The following is a 17,621-nucleotide window of genomic DNA, read 5'->3' as shown; positions in this document are numbered from 1 at the left end:
TCTATAATGCTGCTAATTCATGGAAGTATAACATTTGCTGGCTACTGCTAATCTCACAGTGGTGAAGCTAGAAGTACCTGGCAACCCAGCGCACAGTACCAACGCTGTAATACTATTGGCTGGTATGATATCAACAGTGTCATTGTCGGGCCGTCCAAATTTCATAATGTAATAATTTCAGACAAAATATCATTTTTTATGGAAACGCAATACTTTTACTCTGCAGCTTTCGCAAAGCCCTATGGATGTATTTATTTTTATTTATTTTTTTATTTTAATCCACATATAACATATTATAGCCTACCTTTAATAATAAAGAAAGTAATCATCATGATAATAGCGTGGATGATCAACAGTACAGTACCTGAGCAGACGTTGCTGTACACTTCAAAATCCATTACATTGTTCAATTTGACAACGAAGCATATGTCCAAGCCATGTTTCAGAAATGACTGACTGCAGTCATGACTGTCTGGCTGCAGGCTATCAAGTAGCCTACAAAGCGGAGAAGTAAAGACAAGCAGAACATGTGTATTGCAAATTGCTAACTATCGTGTTTAGACATAATATGGAAAAAATGCAGGAATTAAAAAATATAGCCTTGATTCCACTGTGAACTACTCGGATTGTGCAAGAGCGCATTTTGCTCAGAGGCGACAGCGAGTTCCTCCCCCGGAATCACAAGCGGCTGAGCATGCGGAAGTTGTAGCTTCTCTTTCTGTTGTGCACTAATACATCCATGACTACACCCCGGTGAGCGATTTCTCATTAGATCAACATTTTGGGGGATGTGTTCCTCAGTATCTGTATGTATGTGCAGTTCTGTGTATACTATTTCTTTCGCTTACCGTAGTTAAATGTCAAGGTATCGGAGAGCAGTTCTGATCTGCTTCTCTGTGTGCAAGCTACGTTAGCCCCTAGCAAGTGTTATCCCCTAGCAAACTAGCTAGTGCTAGCTACTATCTACCTGCCTGGGCCTATCCCGTTGTATGTATATACATCGAACTGTTTGTGCATGTGCTAATGTATTTGTGCCCCGACCACTGGTCACCTTGTAGAGTAACATGGTTTTACCATGTAGCTATAACATTTAGCTGCTAGCTGCTACTGCACCGTTATCTATCTATCTATCTATCTATCTATCTATCTATCTATCTATCTATCGCCAAACATTCATGCTTTTGTTGCAGCCAGTAGCTAACGTTGGAGAGGCGTTCAGCTCAACGTAAATTAAATGTGACATAACCAGTGCAATATCCTCTTTACAATGTATTTATGCGCAGGGTCGGAAAAAATGACAAGCCAGCCCCTCATCACATCAAAGCAGACAGAGAAAACAATCAATGGGATTTCCACTCAGGTTGTTTGTACAGAGTTCAGTAACTACATATTTGTAGTTCTCACACAATATGGCAAGATTGGGACGTTGATATCCGTCACGCCTGACTCCAAGTCGAGTGACATCAGCACTCCGATGTTCACCACCAAAGTGTTGCTGGGAAAGGATGAGGTAGACACCCAGACTGATCATGACAATTATCCTGTTGCAACATACACTGATTATTTCATATCAGCCTTTATTCCTGTTAAAACGTAATGTTTTGTTCTTGTCTTTCTTCAGGCTCTGACACATGTCTGTGCGAAAAACCTGGTAACATTTGTTGCTCAAGAGGCTGGCAACAGACCTGTTCTCCTGGGGTTGGCACTCAAGGACTGCTCCATAGAGGCAATAAAGGGCATGAAGGATGTCATCAAAAGTTGTCGCGTCTGGTAGCTGCTCTGGGTAAAAGGAACAACTAACTGGAACTCTGCAAAGACAACTGAGAGACTGACATTGTCCACCATTGTAGTATATTCACTCTGCAATTGAAACAATGTTTTTTTTGTGTTTGGTAATGTAGACATTGCAAATGTCATGGTCAGGTATGTTAATGTATTGAGATGAATGAAGTTGTAAAAATGTGTTCTTTACTGTTTTATAAAAATAAGAGTGCACTGTGATCACAGCCTGATTCCACTCATTTCGATGCACCAGTAGGCCTAGTCCTCATTGGCACAGGAACATTTGCCCCCAGAAATATATAACATGCCTGATGTGCCGATGTAAACATAAGACTATTATGCTTGATAGTATGTCTACAGGGAGGCATATTAGGAAGAGTAATGTGGACTTCATGGTGTCAGATAAATGTGGCCATGTGGCCTCATTGTCAGTCACACGCAAGGAGGAGGTGACATATGGGCCAACTTGTCACATGACGTGCCATCCATCCACCCTGAACATGTTTACCTTAAGTTAATGCAGGTTGGTAATCAGGATACGAGGTCACACAGCTATTAAGGGTAGGCCAACAATTTCCCGTTTCACTGATATTCATTTGGACACTGAATTGGACGTTGAACGTTCATATGAATGCAGGCCTAACCTGCCAAATGCAATTCATCGGCTGTAGACTTCGACCTCCAAATGAATTTCCTAGGCTACCTGCCTGGTGAACAAGGAAGTAGGCTATATTCTGTTTGGTTATATCGACCCGAGGACATTTATTATGCCAACGTCTCTACAGTAAGCTATATATTGAATTCTGTTTAGACTCTTTCAAGATGTTGATTTGAAAGGATTGTTCGACATTCGCCTACCGCTCAATTTACGTGTAGCCTATCTGATCTATGTGGATAAACCGAACGAAGCCAAAAGATACGTCTTCATGAGCTCAGGTTGGGCAAGGTATGTCGTGATCAATAATGTTTTTAATTGAACGAACTTTTATAATGGATTTTCTTGAAAAATATAACCTAACGTTGATCTAAACGATACCAGTGGTTCAACAGGTGTCTTGGCGTGTACCACGAGAAGCGCTTAAGTTCATGCGCGCACGCTCAATTCTCTAACACAAATGCTGTCAGAAATAGCTTAGCCTACTGTTCGAAAAAAAATCCATGGATATTGCTTGTGATAATTGAAAAACAATTAGGCTAATGATACAGAAAAGACACTTGGGCTTGGCCTTTCAGGTAGCCTATTTCGAACAACTGACTGATATAATCAGTCATTGGCCTTGGTTGGGGAACAGTTGTCCAAATAGCCATTTCGAGCCACCATGAAAAGTTTTATAATTTGCAATGTCATTGCAAAATATATCATGATATTCCACCTTCACCAGAACAATGCATGTTTTATTGTTTCAGATGAACAGCTCTTTGGAGGACATGGGTCTAGAAAATGATACTATTGTACATCTAGCAGCACCAATTCTGCCAGACAAGTCAGACATTTCCAACATGACTATAATCCGGACCAGCAATGGGTCCATTATCGAGGACCAGATGTTTCTCAACACCACTGCTGCTCAAGCACTCTCAGGGATATTTGTCTGGTCTGCCCTGCTCATGACTTGCCATCAGGTAGGCCTCGTCATCTTCATTCTGCTATGTTTTCAATATACAGCCTAGCTATCAGTGCACATAGTTAAATCACAGCACAACAAGTAGCAAGACTGTGGGAAGGAGCGCCTCAAGGCATGTTTACATGGAGTCAAACAGATGCAAATGGGTAATAGGAGCAGGGAGGGCATCGGGTTCTCTCCACCCTTGCCGGAGGACAGATTCAATCCCAAGTCAAATGATATCTGCTGTGCAGCACTGGTTCGGCCGGGCGGAGTAAGAGGAGGGAGGAGACAAATGACAAATATATGAGGGTCTAGGTGGACACATATATACACACACTGGTGCAGGCGTGTTTTCCTGTTAACTGCTACTGTTGGATGGTTTGAGGTTGTGACATGATCACAGCTCTTTTCTGTCCTGTTAACTGCTCCAGTTAGGAGGTGGATCAAGGTTTGAGGTTGCGACATGGTCACAGCTTTTTTCTGTCCTGTCCACACAGTGAACTGCCCACCGACATCAGGACTGCTCATATTTCACCATAGTCATTTAACACACCAGTTTCGAATTTGTCATTAGGAAATGGTCGGAACAAATGGGAAACAGCTAGTGTTATTTACCAAGTGAATATAATTGTTTATTTTGAAAATTCCTTATTTAACATTATTCTTTGTGTTGAATGTGAACGTATCTTAAGAAGTTTCTCACAATTAATTTAGACATTTCTCTGAGAATACTCTTAGATAAGAAATCCGATTCAGTGATTGGTCCTTGCCTGGGGTTTTCCAAATATGTCATCCAGGATCCCCTTTGCGGCACAGCAAATGTCGTAAATCAGCTCTGAGACTGACACTTGATTTATCTCTACACTTCGCTTAAAGTGAGAGCTAGATGCTTGATAACTAACTTTTAAGCGCGGCTTTAAGCCAATAATTTTTTTTACTCAAGTCAGTTCTTACAGTAGCAGTGATCTTAGGAGTAATTCTGATAAGTTTGATAAATACGGGCCCTGAAGAAGCCTGGGGGAAGAGGGGTGGGGAAGAGGGGTGAGGCAGAAGGCATGCTGCCTCATGTGTGGATTTGGTTTGAGAGCTTTCATTTGTAATACCAAGTTAAGTTTATTAAAGAGACAATCTCTGTCTATTTTCTGCAACTTGCTTCCATTGTCTGTGTACCACTGCCATTTTGTGTGAAGCCATAGATGGTTTCACACTGACAAGCAATCCAGGGTTGCATGTAAATGTCACAGGTGTATGTAACATGGAGGTTATCAGTTTCCACAAAATGTTTGTTAAAGGCACCACAAGGGGTAAAAAACTAAACCAAAGACTAAACAATAAAACTAAAGGTACACACTCAACAAGTGGAGATCAAGAGACAAAGCTTACAAGATGGCACAGGAAACACCAGGGACAACGCACAGCTACAGCAAATAATGAACAGACAAAGAACAAGAGGGGAGCTACATGTAGGCTATATATACACAGACTAACAAGACAGGTGGAAACCAATCAAACAATCAGTGGCACAGGTGTCCTCTCAGAGATTTTAGCCAGTTATAGTCCTAGGATCCGCTATAGGGGTGGGGTTGCCTTCAACAACATCTCTGATTGGTGGAGACGTCGCTGTTGCACTATAGGATTGTGGGTAGTGTGTTTTTTCTTGTATGAACAGCAATACTTTGTAGGGACAAAATTAGGACAGAATTTAAAATACTTTTTTAGATAGAATTCCGAAAAATTTCACCCCACATCTATATGTCATGAAAATTGTCATTTTTTTCATGAACATTTGAGATTTATTGAGCAAGAATGTGCAGTAGTTGCATACAGTACTATTTACAGTAAAACATATTGATGCACTCTCCAATTTTTGATATTTAAAAAATCTGTGTAGATCATTTGTGGAGGACAGTCTGAAGATGCAGTGTAGCAATTGTGAATTAACCAAAAAATGTGTAAGGAGATTGTATGGAGGTTTTATAGGTTTTACAGTTTGAGGAAAACTTAGTGATGGACATAATTCCTGCCAGCTCAAAGCATATTGATGTTTCTACTCACTTGGGCCTACATTTGGTGGTGGTTGCAAAAGTATAGCACGTACGGCTGATTTGTTGTTGTAGGGAGAAGAAGAAGAAGAAGAATATTGGCAAATACAAGAGGGACTGGCAGCTGAGACTCCTAACAATATGGTGATTTTCACTGTAACGCAGGATCCAGTGTCAGATCATGACCAGACATGCATACTGCCCTTTCTGCAGTGTTTTCCTGACTGGGTGCCCATCATTTCCTTCTCAGTTGCTTCAGGATGTTGATGGCTCTTCTGTCACAGCATGATCCATTAGTATCCAGGAAATGCTGTCCCAGAACATGTCACATGGAATGGCATGAGAGGCCCTTAGCTGATAAGGGCACAATGCAAACAGAGCAGTCATCGATTAGCAGATGGTCAGAGCATAGGGGTCCAACCAAGAACCTGGACTCGGAGACAAGTGTGTTCAGTGTTGAGTCACTTCCTTTGTGGGAGAGACAATTTTGAACTTATCATCAAACTGTGGTTTCAGCAACTGGAGAGAGTGCTGTTGAATGGCACAGGGATGAATGAACAGGGCTGGGGAGAGTGCTGTTGAATGGCACAGGGATGAATGAACAGGGCTGGGGAGAGTGCTGTTGAATGGCACAGGGATGAATGAACAGGGCTGGGGAGAGTGCTGTTGAATGGCACAGGGATGAATGAACAGGGCTGGGGAGAGTGCTGTTGAATGGCACAGGGATGAATGAACAGGGCTGGGGTGAGTGCTGTTGAATGGCACAGGGATGAATGAACAGGGCTGGGGAGAGTGCTGTTGAATGGCACAGGGATGAATGAACAGGGAAATTAAAGTGACATCAAGGTCATATTTACAGCATATGCTATAAAGGATAAGATCATATCTTAGCAGGACTATCAGTAGTGGGTGTATGTGTTATGTTTTGATACTACTCAGCGGTGGAGGGCTCACATCGTGTTGATGAACCATGCTGAATATGCATGAATCTAAACTTCTCTCTTCTAGACAGAAATGCCCCAGGAAATCATTTTGTGTGTTGCTTTAGTTCAGTATGGTTGCTTTCAGATTGTCAACTCTCACATTGCCTGCCTGCAGTATCATTCACCATTCTTTCAGTGTAGCCTACTTCAAAATGTTATTCAAGTAGGTGATAACGGCTATGGAAAGGATTATGTTTGGTACAGTATCAAGTAACCAGCAACCAAGGAAGTAAGTAACCCAAAACCCTCTGAGAAAAACATGATGTAATATGTAACTGTTGTAATCTACATTGTGAGAATGCAGGTATTTCTGGAAGTAACTGATTATGTTAAACTCACAGAAACTAAGAACAAGGGGCCTAGAGCCAAATCCATTCTTATTCAGCCATGATTTTTACACTGCATTCTGGGAAGTCAGACATTTTAATGTTTCACTTGCTTGCTTTTTTTCTTTGCTAGAGTAATTGCTATTGAAAGAACTTCCATTCACATGCATGTCTTTGTAACCATGGATTGAGTCTTTGATGGGCCCCTAGGCCAGGGGGAGCTGCCAGGGTATTGAGTAGAGTGGCTGGAGACATTACCCAGAGCACAGCCCCGCCACTCTCAGCTCAGCGTTATGGAGTCTGAGGACCAAGGCTTGTTTCAACTATTCAGACGAAATGGAGGAAATCAGTCTGCTGCCTGCCTCACTGCACATCTCAAGAGGACACACACACACACACACCTTGTCCCACAGTGGCTAAGCTCTAATGAGTTGCTTCTAATGGGCATTTAATCATGTTGCAGGTTGGAGTGGTCCAGCAGTGCCAGGATGTGCTGCAAGTGGATGAAATTATGATACTCTCAAGTGTGAAAATGCCTTGTTTTAGATGGATGGGTATATTAGGAGGCTTTTAGTTTTAACTTGACAACTTGAAATAAATGGAGTTTAATGTAGAAGACCCATTTTCGTCTCCTGAAGTCTTCTACTGTTATTTGTCCTGAGTGTGAAAAATGCTGCAGGGATTGATTGATCCTATAACATACACACATTTTCCTTGATCAGCACTCGTTTCAGGTTTCTATTTTTTTTACCCACTCCTACTTAATTCTTTCCTCTCGACCCCAATCTACTGACAGGGCGGGTCATTTGAATACATATACTAATGAACAATGTGTTCTTATGGAATCCGTCTGTGTTGGCCAGCCATGCCTATTCTAAGGTTCCATTCCTTTATTTATCTCTTATCTTTGAAGCACTTACCTCCAAGTCTGCTCATCAGGTACAGCTAAATTACTCATAATGGACGGACTGAGGGCTGAAAATGGGATTGAAAAATGTCCCTTTTCAGTGTTGATCAGTGTTGCTCATATTTCATGAGTTTGTGCCTCTGTTCCAGATCTACACACACCTGAGGTCCTACACCGTCCCCAACCAGCAGCGCTACATCATCCGCATCCTCTTCATCGTGCCGGTCTACGCCTTCGACTCCTGGCTGAGCCTGCTCTTCATCAGCAACGACCAGTACTACGTCTACTTTGACTCCGTTCGAGACTGCTATGAAGGTATGGGAGCCAGACGCTTCCCCCCGACCGCAGGCCTTCTCCTGTCCCACGCTCCTGTCTCCTTCTCCTGCTCCACGCTCCTGTCTCCTATCCCTGCTCCTGTCTCCTATCCCTGCTCCTGCCTCCTATCCCTGCTCCTGCCTCCTATCCCTGCTCCTGTCTCCTATCCCTGCTCCTGCCTCCTATCCCTGCTCCTGTCTCCTATCCCTGCTCCTGCCTCCTATCCCTGCTCCTGCCTCCTATCCCTGCTCCTGCCTCCTATCCCTGCTCCTGCCTCCTATCCCTGCTCCTGACTCCTATCCCTGCTCCTGTCTCCTATCCCTGCTCCTGTCTCCTATCCCTGCTCCTGCCTCCTATCCCTGCTCCACTCCCAGCCTGGGCTCTGAGCCTGTGCAGGCAGACAGGCAGGATGTTGTTTGGTCTGTAATGGCTGCTGAACTTGATGAGTGTAGCAAACAAAATAGCTGGTAGGTCTGTCTGCTCTACACATCGTGAGGCCCATGAGACGGACAGTAACTGTCCAAACTCGTTTTCCCCCACCTGTCACTGTTTACCTGTGAGAAGAGGGGACCTGTTCTTTGAGGTGTTTTGTTTCCAGCAGGTGTTACCTTTCAGACCTGTCTCTTCCCATTTTGTCTTATGGGGGGAGGGGGGAGGTTGACTTGTGTTCTTTACATGTGGCAGGAAGAATATATTTGAGTGAAGGTCATTTTATTTTTATGTCTAGCTATTTAAGAGAGTTGCATTTAAAAATCTAAACTTAATGGAAACATTCTTCTTCTTTGCAGCTATTCCTCCCATTCAATAATTCATGTTCCGTAGATTGCTCTGTGAATTTCCTCCCTCTAACGGTTATTATCTACTGCAACAATAAGACCACGGTAACGCTACCAAAGTTGGATCACATGCTAAATGGATTTAAGTGTAATTTGAGAGGGAGAACTCAGAACTTTCAGTGTAATGTGTTATTGAGAGGATGAATGTCCTGTCTGGAGACGTGTTTGATCGGGGCTGTTTATGAGCAGCCGCAGGAAGTTGGAGATCTGTTGAGCTGACGTCCTGTAGCTCGGGCATCTATAGGCATTGATGTGAAGCTCTGCTTGAGAGTGGACGCCGCCCGCATTAGCTTCATTTAAGCCCTCCTGAAATAGCAACAACGGATTACAGGAGATCCAGGATAGAGAACCGTCTGACACCCATTAGCTTTGGGGAGGAAACATGAATTGCTCAAAAATGTGATTCTTATTTTTCTTTTTCATTAAACCTTTATTTAACCAGGTGAAGCTCGTTGAGATTAGAAATGTATTTTCCAAGAGAGACTTGGCCAAGTGGGCAGCATATAAAACACAGACATACTGTACCTCTAGGTTGCTTCAGACAAACACACTTATAGGGCAATTTATGAAAAAAATAACCTGTTGTCATAATATTAATAGACAAGAAATCTGTACACATGCTCACTGACTTCTAAACAATTGGATGTATTGTCTCTAAACCATGTACTGACCTTAACTGTCCTCATACTAACCATGACCTTTGAGAGTGACTCTGTCGTCCCTCACAGCGTTCGTCATTTACAACTTCCTGAGTCTGTCCTTCGAGTACCTGGGCGGGGAGAGCGCCATCATGTCCGAGATCCGGGGGAAGCCCATTCAGTGAGCGCTCTCATTCTCACCACGCACACAATACACACAGATCAGGCTACACTGCAGCTTCATACCACTGGGTCATACTACACATATTATGCGATTGCTTTTCCAGGTTTCCCACCTAGGGACACCTTTCCCTTCGAACTGCAATTCAGGCATTTACCCCTAGTCAGGCTTATGAGATATGTTTACCTGCTCTGTATCTTCTGCATGTGTGTGGCCCACCTACAGTATCACATCACTGTCAACTCTTCTATGCACACATCACACCTCAGAAATATACCTGATGGAAGCCCTTGAAAAAGTGCTGTAGTTGAGTGTTACATGTAGATGTATAGAATAATAGAATAACGATGATGATTGTAATAATAACCTTAGAAGTAGTTCTGGCCTTCATATCTGAAGGTTATGTTCAAGAGATTTCCTCATATTCTGCCTTTTCCCTCTGAACAGTTCCAGCTGCCTTTATGGGACCTGCTGCTTAGCTGGGATGAGCTACTCTATCGGCTTCTTAAGATTCTGTAAACAGGTGAGCTTCAAAAATCTCCCTCTTCTCAATGAGATTGCTTCCCCATTGTGACGGCTGGGAATAAATTAATATGTTGAAGAAATGGAAATATGACAGTGATTGGTAGGAAACGCTCTCGCTCTGTGACTGAGCCTTTTATCCAGGTAAACACACTGTGGCCAAATGACAGCCTTTATAATTGGCTGTCCGACTTTCTGAGGATAACATTCTCTGGCTAGAAAAGAAACCTAAAGCACTTTGAACCAGGTGAAGCCAGCTTTGTAATGAACACAGAAATAATAAGAGCTGTCAGCTCAGAGCCTCCTAGAGGGTCTTGGGATTCTGCATGGGCTCTGAGTTGAGCATGGATGGAAATTGAATTTGAGAGGTAGTCTTCAAAACTGAATAGACAGTGAAAATATAGCTGCAAGCAGCAATAACGGGGCCAAGTGCAACGAACGCATCAAAGGCAGCAAGCGAAACACGCTATAGCCACATTTGAGCTGTGCGGCCATTGATGTCAATGAAAATACTGTATACTGAAAGCTCAAATGGTGGTGTTGTTGCACAAAAAAACTTATATCAACATCAAAACTTAATCTGACCTGAACCTGATCTAGCCACGGGGGGCCCTACAGCAATCGATTGGGTTTTAGTCACTTTTAAGCATTTTAACTTGTTATAGCTCCACTCTGTGGCCAATCTTCTTCATATTTCTCCAGTTACCTTATGATATTTTCTGGTACCACTGTACCAGGTTTCAGAAAAATCGGCCTGGCGGTTAGGCCTAAAATGTATGTATGAAATTAGCTCTAGCGCCGCCATTGGGTTTGATGAGGCCAATAAGCCTCCAATTATATGTGGGGACATGCCTACAAAGTTTTGTGGTGTTCTGTACAACCATTCAGAAATTACCCATTCATTAGCTCATAGTGACTGTTTTATTAAATTTTTCCAAAATGTGCTGAGATGGAACTTTAGATATTGGTACCTAGATTCTGTCTACCGAGGTTCATGTGAATTGGTCAAACTTTCTAAGAGGAGATTGTTTTTGTTTTTTTTAAGACATTTTTTAAGGTATTTCTGCTCCATTAAGATAGGACAGTGTAGGTGACAGACAGGAAAGGTGGGAGAGAGAGAGGGGAAGACATGAAGCAAAGGGCGTGGGCCGGATTCCAACCCACACTGCTGCAGAAAGGACTAGCCTTTACATGGTAAGCGGCCCAAACCATTGAGCTACAGGGACACCCCGAAGGAGATAGATTTTAAGCGTTTTTCAAAAAATATACAAAATAGCGGAAAATCTACATAGCCAGAATAGGTTCTTGATGCAAATTTGTTCATGGTGAGGAGAGACATATCTATGCAAAGTCTCATGACTCTAGGTCAAACGGGGCATGAGATATGCATGTTCAAATTTCGCTATTTCAATCAACTGCTATAGCGCCCCCGTTTGGCCAATTGATATACAATCCGGTCCATGGTATCTTGGCATTACCCTCTACTACTGTGCAAAGTTTTGTAAAAGTCGACCAGTCGCTTATAGGGGCTGCCATAGACTTCCATTGCGGAAAAATAATAATACGAAAACTACCAATTACAATAGGGTGCCTCGCACTTCGTGCTTGGTCCTTAATGAACAGTGCACACAAACAGAAAGTGATAAACACTCTTCATGCGTTGACAGGTCTCCTGTGAGGGGATTGCAAACCACAACCTTGTTGTTTCCTTTGGTGTCACAGTCGAAAAGGATCATAAAATATGTATTTCTCTGTGAGAAAAGAAGTCAGGAGGGATCAATACTAAAATTGTGTTTCCACTGGCAAATAAATAATCTAATTCAAAGATCAATCCTGTCTTCCATAATTGAATACCATTGAGTGTGTTAATTGCTGTACTCCATTTCAACAGTAGTGCTTAAATCTTTAAGATCAAATTATAAACATTGAATCCTGCAACATCAAATTCATTATTATGCATCATGTCTTGTGTTAATTGTGCATTTTATCCTGTATCCAGGCAACGCTGCAGTTCTGTGTGGTCAAACCCATCATGGCTGTCATCACAATCCTCCTCCAGGCCTTCGGAAAATACCATGATGGAGATTTCAAGTAAGCAGCATTTTTCACTCCATATCATCTCAACTCATCCATCTTATACACGTTTTACACGACACCAGGCAGAAAATCTCACTGTATCTCAATGTGAGGCAGGACACTGATGTTCTCCTCGTAGCTGTGAGTCATGTGAACTTGGTAGAGATCAGACCAGCACTGAGTCTGGGGGATGAGTCACGCTGTGAGTCTGGGGGATGAGTCACGCTGTGAGTCTGGGGGATGAGTCTGGGGGATGAGTCACGCTGTGAGTCTGGGGGATGAGTCACGCGGTGAGTCTGGGGGATGAGTCATGCGGTGAGTCTGGGGGATGAGTCACGCTGTGAGTCTGGGGGATGAGTCACGCTGTGAGTCTGGGGGATGAGTCATGCTGTGAGTGTGGGGGATGAGTCATGCTGTGAGTCTGGGGGATGAGTCGCGCTGTTCGCTGGTCTCATGTGTAACTCTGTCCCTGCAGCGTGACTGGAGGCTACCTCTACACCACCATCATCTACAACCTCTCCGTCAGCCTGGCGCTCTACGCCCTCTTCCTCTTCTTCTCCGCTACCAGTGACCTGCTGCGACCTTACGAGCCCGTGCTCAAGTTCCTCACCATCAAATCGGTCATCTTCCTGTCCTTCTGGCAAGGCAAGTTGGACCCTTTTCCTACCTCGGCCTGACATTTGTTTCTAAAATGTCCTGACAAGTAACCCAGTTCCTGTCCTGACATGCGAGGGTGGAGTAAAGAGTGTGTTGTTGTTCAGGGATGCTGCTGGCCATCCTGGAGCGCTGTGAGGTCATCCCCAAGGCGCTGTTCATCGACGGCCAGGAGGTGGGCGCCGGCACGGTGGCTGCAGGCTGGCAGAACTTCATCATCTGCATCGAGATGTTCTTCGCCGCCATCGCCCTCCGCTACGCCTTCACCTGCACCGTGTACCAGGAGCAGAAGAACGCCGTTATAGGTGAGCCACTGAACCGGTCCTCAGTCGCCCAGGGGGCATCCGCGCTGCAGTGCCGGCGCCTGAAGGACCATCAGCCTCTAGAATCAGGCTGACGTGATCCACAGCTTCCTGCCCCTCCCCCCTCCTCTCTCCCCCCTCCCCTCTCCCCCCTAGCCTGGTACGACCATCCCGTTCTTGCAAGCTCACATTCTGTTTAACTAACGCAGAACGGTCTGGCCTTCGCCTCCTCCAGAGTGATTATGCCAAAATCCAGACCATAACCGGCCAATCAGGGAATGCGTTTTAACTGCTGTCCTGCCCCACAGTGGAAAGCAGCCCCTGATTGGTTCGTGTCCCTGCCGCTCACTAAACAAACATGGCGGCTCCCGAAGCAACGAGTGGTAACGTTAATGTTAGAAGAATAGACGCAGCTATAAGTGCAGTTATTGCAGAAATCACAACAAGAACAAGAGTATGCACTAGCGGAGTTTCTCGGTGGAAAATACATTTTTGCCGTTCTTCCGACTGGATTTGGCTGGATAAGTTTGCTGAACGCTGATTGGCTGAAGGTGTTTGTCTATCAAGGCAAGTACCCCCTCCCACATAATCGCTCTCTATGGGGCGAAGGCCAGACCGATATTGCGAAGCAGTGAGCTCGCTAGATCGGGATGGTCATACCAGGCTATCTCCCCCCTCCCCCACAGAACACATCACAGCTGACAAACACCTGCATCACTCACCACAAGCACCCAGGGTAGATGCTTAGCTACTAACAAACAAACAGGTTCACGATGAATTCCTTCCTTCATATTCCCTCTTGAAGACAAGAAGGAATATAAGCAAGACAAATATGACAGTGGTTTTCACATTCTACTTCGTCAGCCTGTTGGGGGGTTAGAGTGCTGTGATGGAGTGGGGGGGGGTGGGTAGTGATGGGGAGGGGAGGGGGGTAGAGTGCTGTGATGGAGTGGGGGGGGTAGTGATGGGGAGGGGAGGGGGGTAGAGTGCTGTGTGTGGGGGGGGGGGGGGGGTAGAGTGCTGTGATGGAGTGGGGGGGTAGTGATGGGGAGGGGAGGGGGGTAGAGTGCTGTGATCCTCACATGTTTACATCATTACTCATGCCTTCCAGGACAGCTGCTAGCACAGCAGAGGAGGGAAGATGAAGGTACAGGGTAGCGAGTAGCAGAGAGCTAGAGGAAGACCTCTGACCGCTCACAGGAAGACAAATGGAGACTTGGGGGAAAAGCCTTCTGCAGAGATATCAATAACTTCAGCTTGATTTTTCTTCCAATTGCGACACCACTGTGTTCGCCAGCTATGAGACGTGTGGAGAGAGAGGGAATGGCTCAGCGCTGATTTAAGCATGAAATGTCATCATCCAGCTTCAAGATCAAAAGAATTCACAACAAAACTAGTGATTTTCCAAGTCGGGAATTGCTTCTCTTGAGCCAGCTCAGTATATTATTCACTGGCTATGTCTATAGTCATTCAAAGCTAATGACAACGTGTCTTAAGAAAGTGAAACAGCCATTGTGCTTGTATTGTACTATAAACTAATGAATGAAATGTCTACTGAAGGCAAACGGTCATAATTCAGTGATTTGTAATGAGATTGGATGAATTATCGGTGTCCTGAGCCTGAATGATGTCATTAAGAGAGAGCCCAGCCCGCTGCCTGCACTCCTGACCTGAGGTCAGCGGTCAGTTTCCCTGCTTCCCTCAGGCCCGTCCTGCCTGGACAGGTCAGCGGTGTGTGAGGGAATTTTCCCTAGTCCAGGCTAGAACGGAGAATGTCATTGTTCCCGACATCCCCAACCGGGAATCGAACCCTGGCCTCCAGCGTGGGAGTCAGATGCTTATGGTGCGTTCGTTTATAACTGGGAGATGGCAAATTGTGACTTGCTACTAGGAATGATTAAATAAAACGCCGCATGAACTCGCACTTCCTCGTCGCAAATTCCGATCTTTCTCAGCCCCCAGTTGCCGGCTGACGTCAATATCATATATCATATCATCATATCATTCGCTATAGCTCGAATGCACACAGGTCGGAGGTAGGTATTTTGACACTTGCGACTTGCTTCCTCCGACCACAAACAAATGCACCATTAACCCACTACACCATTGAGGGGCCTGAGGATATGATATGGCCTGGGCTTTTTGTTCACGTACATTCTCACCCATCCTTCTGAAACAGGAACAGAGAGGAGGAAAAGAGAGATCATGGTTAGAAGTCCCCGAACGGGAATCAAACCCTGGCCTCCTGCATGGGAGTCCAGTGCTTAGCCCAGTATACCACAGATGGGTCTGAAGGTTTGGGAAGGCCTTCCGTCCGTCTGAAAAAACTGAACATTTACCTGGTAAATACATGCAAAGTATAGCCTAATATATAATGGGTAATTACTGAGACACCTATACTGTAGGTATAATTTCAAAACAGGAGTATTTCAAATGCTTAATTACTGTACATAAATTCAATAATTGACATAGCACCACCAGGTAACCACATTTTTATACAGCTTCTACAACATCCAGTGACAAAATATCTCCCACACCGAGGTTTGAACTTCTGACCTTTGGCATGGAGCCTTTATCCAGACCTATCCACTACACCACCGAGGACCTGGAGAATGTGCGGTGTCCTAGTGTTTTTGTTTTGGTGTTCAGGGACCACTGCCTCTTGTGGTGGCAACAGAGAACTGCAGGTCAACAACACGATGGAGGGAAGGAGGGAGTGACAACCAGACATTTGCTATCTATGGTGCGCTGGCTTCCAGCCACGCACAAAAACAACCCTTTTCACCACCGAGCCATTCATTCAGGTCATTATCCTGCTTAGTTGGAAGCTTTCTTCTAATGGTGCTGATGATAACGGAGCGTTCCTGTACAGAGATTACATTATTTTGTGCGCATACTGACCTGCTGTTTTCGCCTGACTCGCAGACAACGTGGCCCCCATGCAGAGCATCTCCAGCGGCCTGAAGGAGACCATCAACCCCGGTGACATGGTGCAGGATGCCATCCACAACTTCTCCCCCGCCTACCAGCAGTATGCCCAGCAGTCCACGCAGGAGGTGGTCCAGCCCAGCCAGAACGGCCACGCCGGCCCGGGACACGGCAAGGGCTCCAGGAAGTCCGACAAAGTCATGCTGATCCCCTCAGATGACGAGTTCTAGGGGGCGCCCAGCTGCCCGGCGGCGCCTGTGCTGCTTGTTTCCTCGCCTCCCCAGGAAACGCTGACACAGCACGTCGCCATGAACGAACTGGGAATCCCTCTGTGCGATCGGGTTTTCATCATCTTCTTCTCAGTTAGTGAAATGAACTCTTTATGTCTGTCCTGGTTTTAAATGAGTAATTCTGTCTGATGAGACCAAGCGGTGGAAAATGGTGAGGGATTTTAATGAGCTAATGTGCTGAGTGTGTGTGCTGGTGATTTCTGCTTCTGCCTCACTAGTTATGAGGATGTGTGTGTGTCCTGGTCTGTGGACCCGTGAAAGGTAAGACAGGAACTAAGCAGTTCTGTCCCTAAAATCTTTTCAGGGGTGTCCTGGTTCAGGGGGGTCCTGGTTCAGGGGGGTCCTGGTTCAGGGGGGTCCTGGTTCAGGGGGGTCCTGGTTCAGGGGTGTCCTGGTCCTGGAGGAGCAAAGAGAGGCTGGGGAATGTAGACGTTAGGAGGAGCAAAGAGAGGTTGGTGAATATAGACGTTAGGAGGAGCAAAGAGAGGCTGGGGAATGTAGACGTTAGGAGGAGCAAAGAGAGGTTGGTGAATATAGACGTTAGGAGGAGCAAAGAGAGGCTGGTGAATGTAGACGTTAGGAGGAGCAAAGAGAGGCTGGTGAATATAGACGTTAGGAGGAGCAAAGAGAGGCTGGTGAATGTAGACGTTAGGAGGAGCAAAGAGAGGCTGGGGAATGTAGACGTTAGGAGGAGCAAAGAGAGGTTGGTGAATATAGACGTTAGGAGGAGCAAAGAGAGGCTGGTGAATGTAGACGTTAGGAGGAGCAAAGAGAGGCTGGTGAATGTAGACGTTAGGAGGAGCAAAGAGAGGCTGGTGAATGTAGACGTTAGGAGGAGCAAAGAGAGGCTGGTGAATGTAGACGTTAGGAGGAGCCTACGGCAGCGAGCGGGGGGGCGCTGGGACACGTCACTTGAGCATTTTCTGGTTTGAAGTATTTGCTTAGCAGTCCTCTGCTGGGTCTCCTGGCGAAGGAAGGATTCTTCCAAAGACACGCTGGCTTTGGAGCGAACACTTCAAACTGGAGACTTTGGCGCTTTGAAATCCTTGCATCTAATCTTCCGTGGACAAATGAGAGGATAAGCCCAGATCCCCCCAGCGGAGGGCGGGGGGGGTCTTATTCATTCTCTCAGCATGAGAGTGTTTGATTCAGCTGAGCTACTCAGCCTTTAAACAAATATATAAAAAAGTAACATTATGCAGTATTGTACAGTAAATACTTTTGTTAGAACA

The 17,621-nt window shown here is 45.2% G+C and overlaps 2 protein-coding genes across 3 annotated transcripts; both read left to right on the top strand.

The window, feature by feature from the left end:
• The first annotated feature begins 696 nt into the window (after positions 1-696).
• psmg3 (proteasome (prosome, macropain) assembly chaperone 3) lies at positions 697-1,988 on the top strand. Its single transcript, XM_084448681.1, has 3 exons — positions 697-753; positions 1,284-1,510; positions 1,622-1,988. The coding sequence occupies exons 2-3, from the start codon at positions 1,295-1,297 to the stop codon at positions 1,772-1,774; spliced, it is 369 nt and encodes a 122-aa protein (XP_084304807.1). The 5' UTR covers positions 697-753; positions 1,284-1,294; the 3' UTR covers positions 1,775-1,988.
• Positions 1,989-2,329: 341 nt separating this feature from the next.
• Positions 2,330-16,723, top strand: tmem184a (transmembrane protein 184a). Of its 2 annotated transcripts, none has more exons than XM_084449245.1 (9): positions 2,330-2,566; positions 3,190-3,405; positions 7,797-7,962; positions 9,527-9,617; positions 10,065-10,140; positions 12,139-12,230; positions 12,691-12,860; positions 12,977-13,174; positions 16,097-16,723. In XM_084449245.1, the coding sequence occupies exons 1-9, from the start codon at positions 2,468-2,470 to the stop codon at positions 16,327-16,329; spliced, it is 1,341 nt and encodes a 446-aa protein (XP_084305371.1). In that variant the 5' UTR covers positions 2,330-2,467; the 3' UTR covers positions 16,330-16,723. The 2 variants fall into 2 exon arrangements, with proteins under 2 accessions (XP_084305371.1, XP_084305372.1); XM_084449246.1 differs by having other exon boundaries at positions 2,330-2,728.
• Positions 16,724-17,621: the final 898 nt, after the last annotated feature.

This window comes from Borostomias antarcticus, assembly GCF_949987555.1.
Source record: "Borostomias antarcticus genome assembly, chromosome: 14".
Lineage (NCBI taxonomy): Eukaryota > Metazoa > Chordata > Actinopteri > Stomiiformes > Stomiidae > Borostomias > Borostomias antarcticus.
Note: the sequence above shows the minus strand (reverse complement) of the source record. Positions and strands in the feature narration are given on the sequence as shown.

Coding starts and splice junctions, on each gene's coding strand:
- psmg3 (XM_084448681.1), top strand. CDS start 1,295: ATGACAAGCCAGCCCCTCATCACATCAAAGCAGACAGAGAAAACAATC. Junction 1,511..1,621: donor TGTTGCTGGGAAAGGATGAG/GTAGACACCCAG, acceptor GTCTTTCTTCAG/GCTCTGACACATGTCTGTGC.
- tmem184a (XM_084449245.1), top strand. CDS start 2,468: ATGAATTTCCTAGGCTACCTGCCTGGTGAACAAGGAAGTAGGCTATAT. Junction 2,567..3,189: donor ATTATGCCAACGTCTCTACA/GTAAGCTATATA, acceptor TTATTGTTTCAG/ATGAACAGCTCTTTGGAGGA. Junction 3,406..7,796: donor TGCTCATGACTTGCCATCAG/GTAGGCCTCGTC, acceptor CCTCTGTTCCAG/ATCTACACACACCTGAGGTC.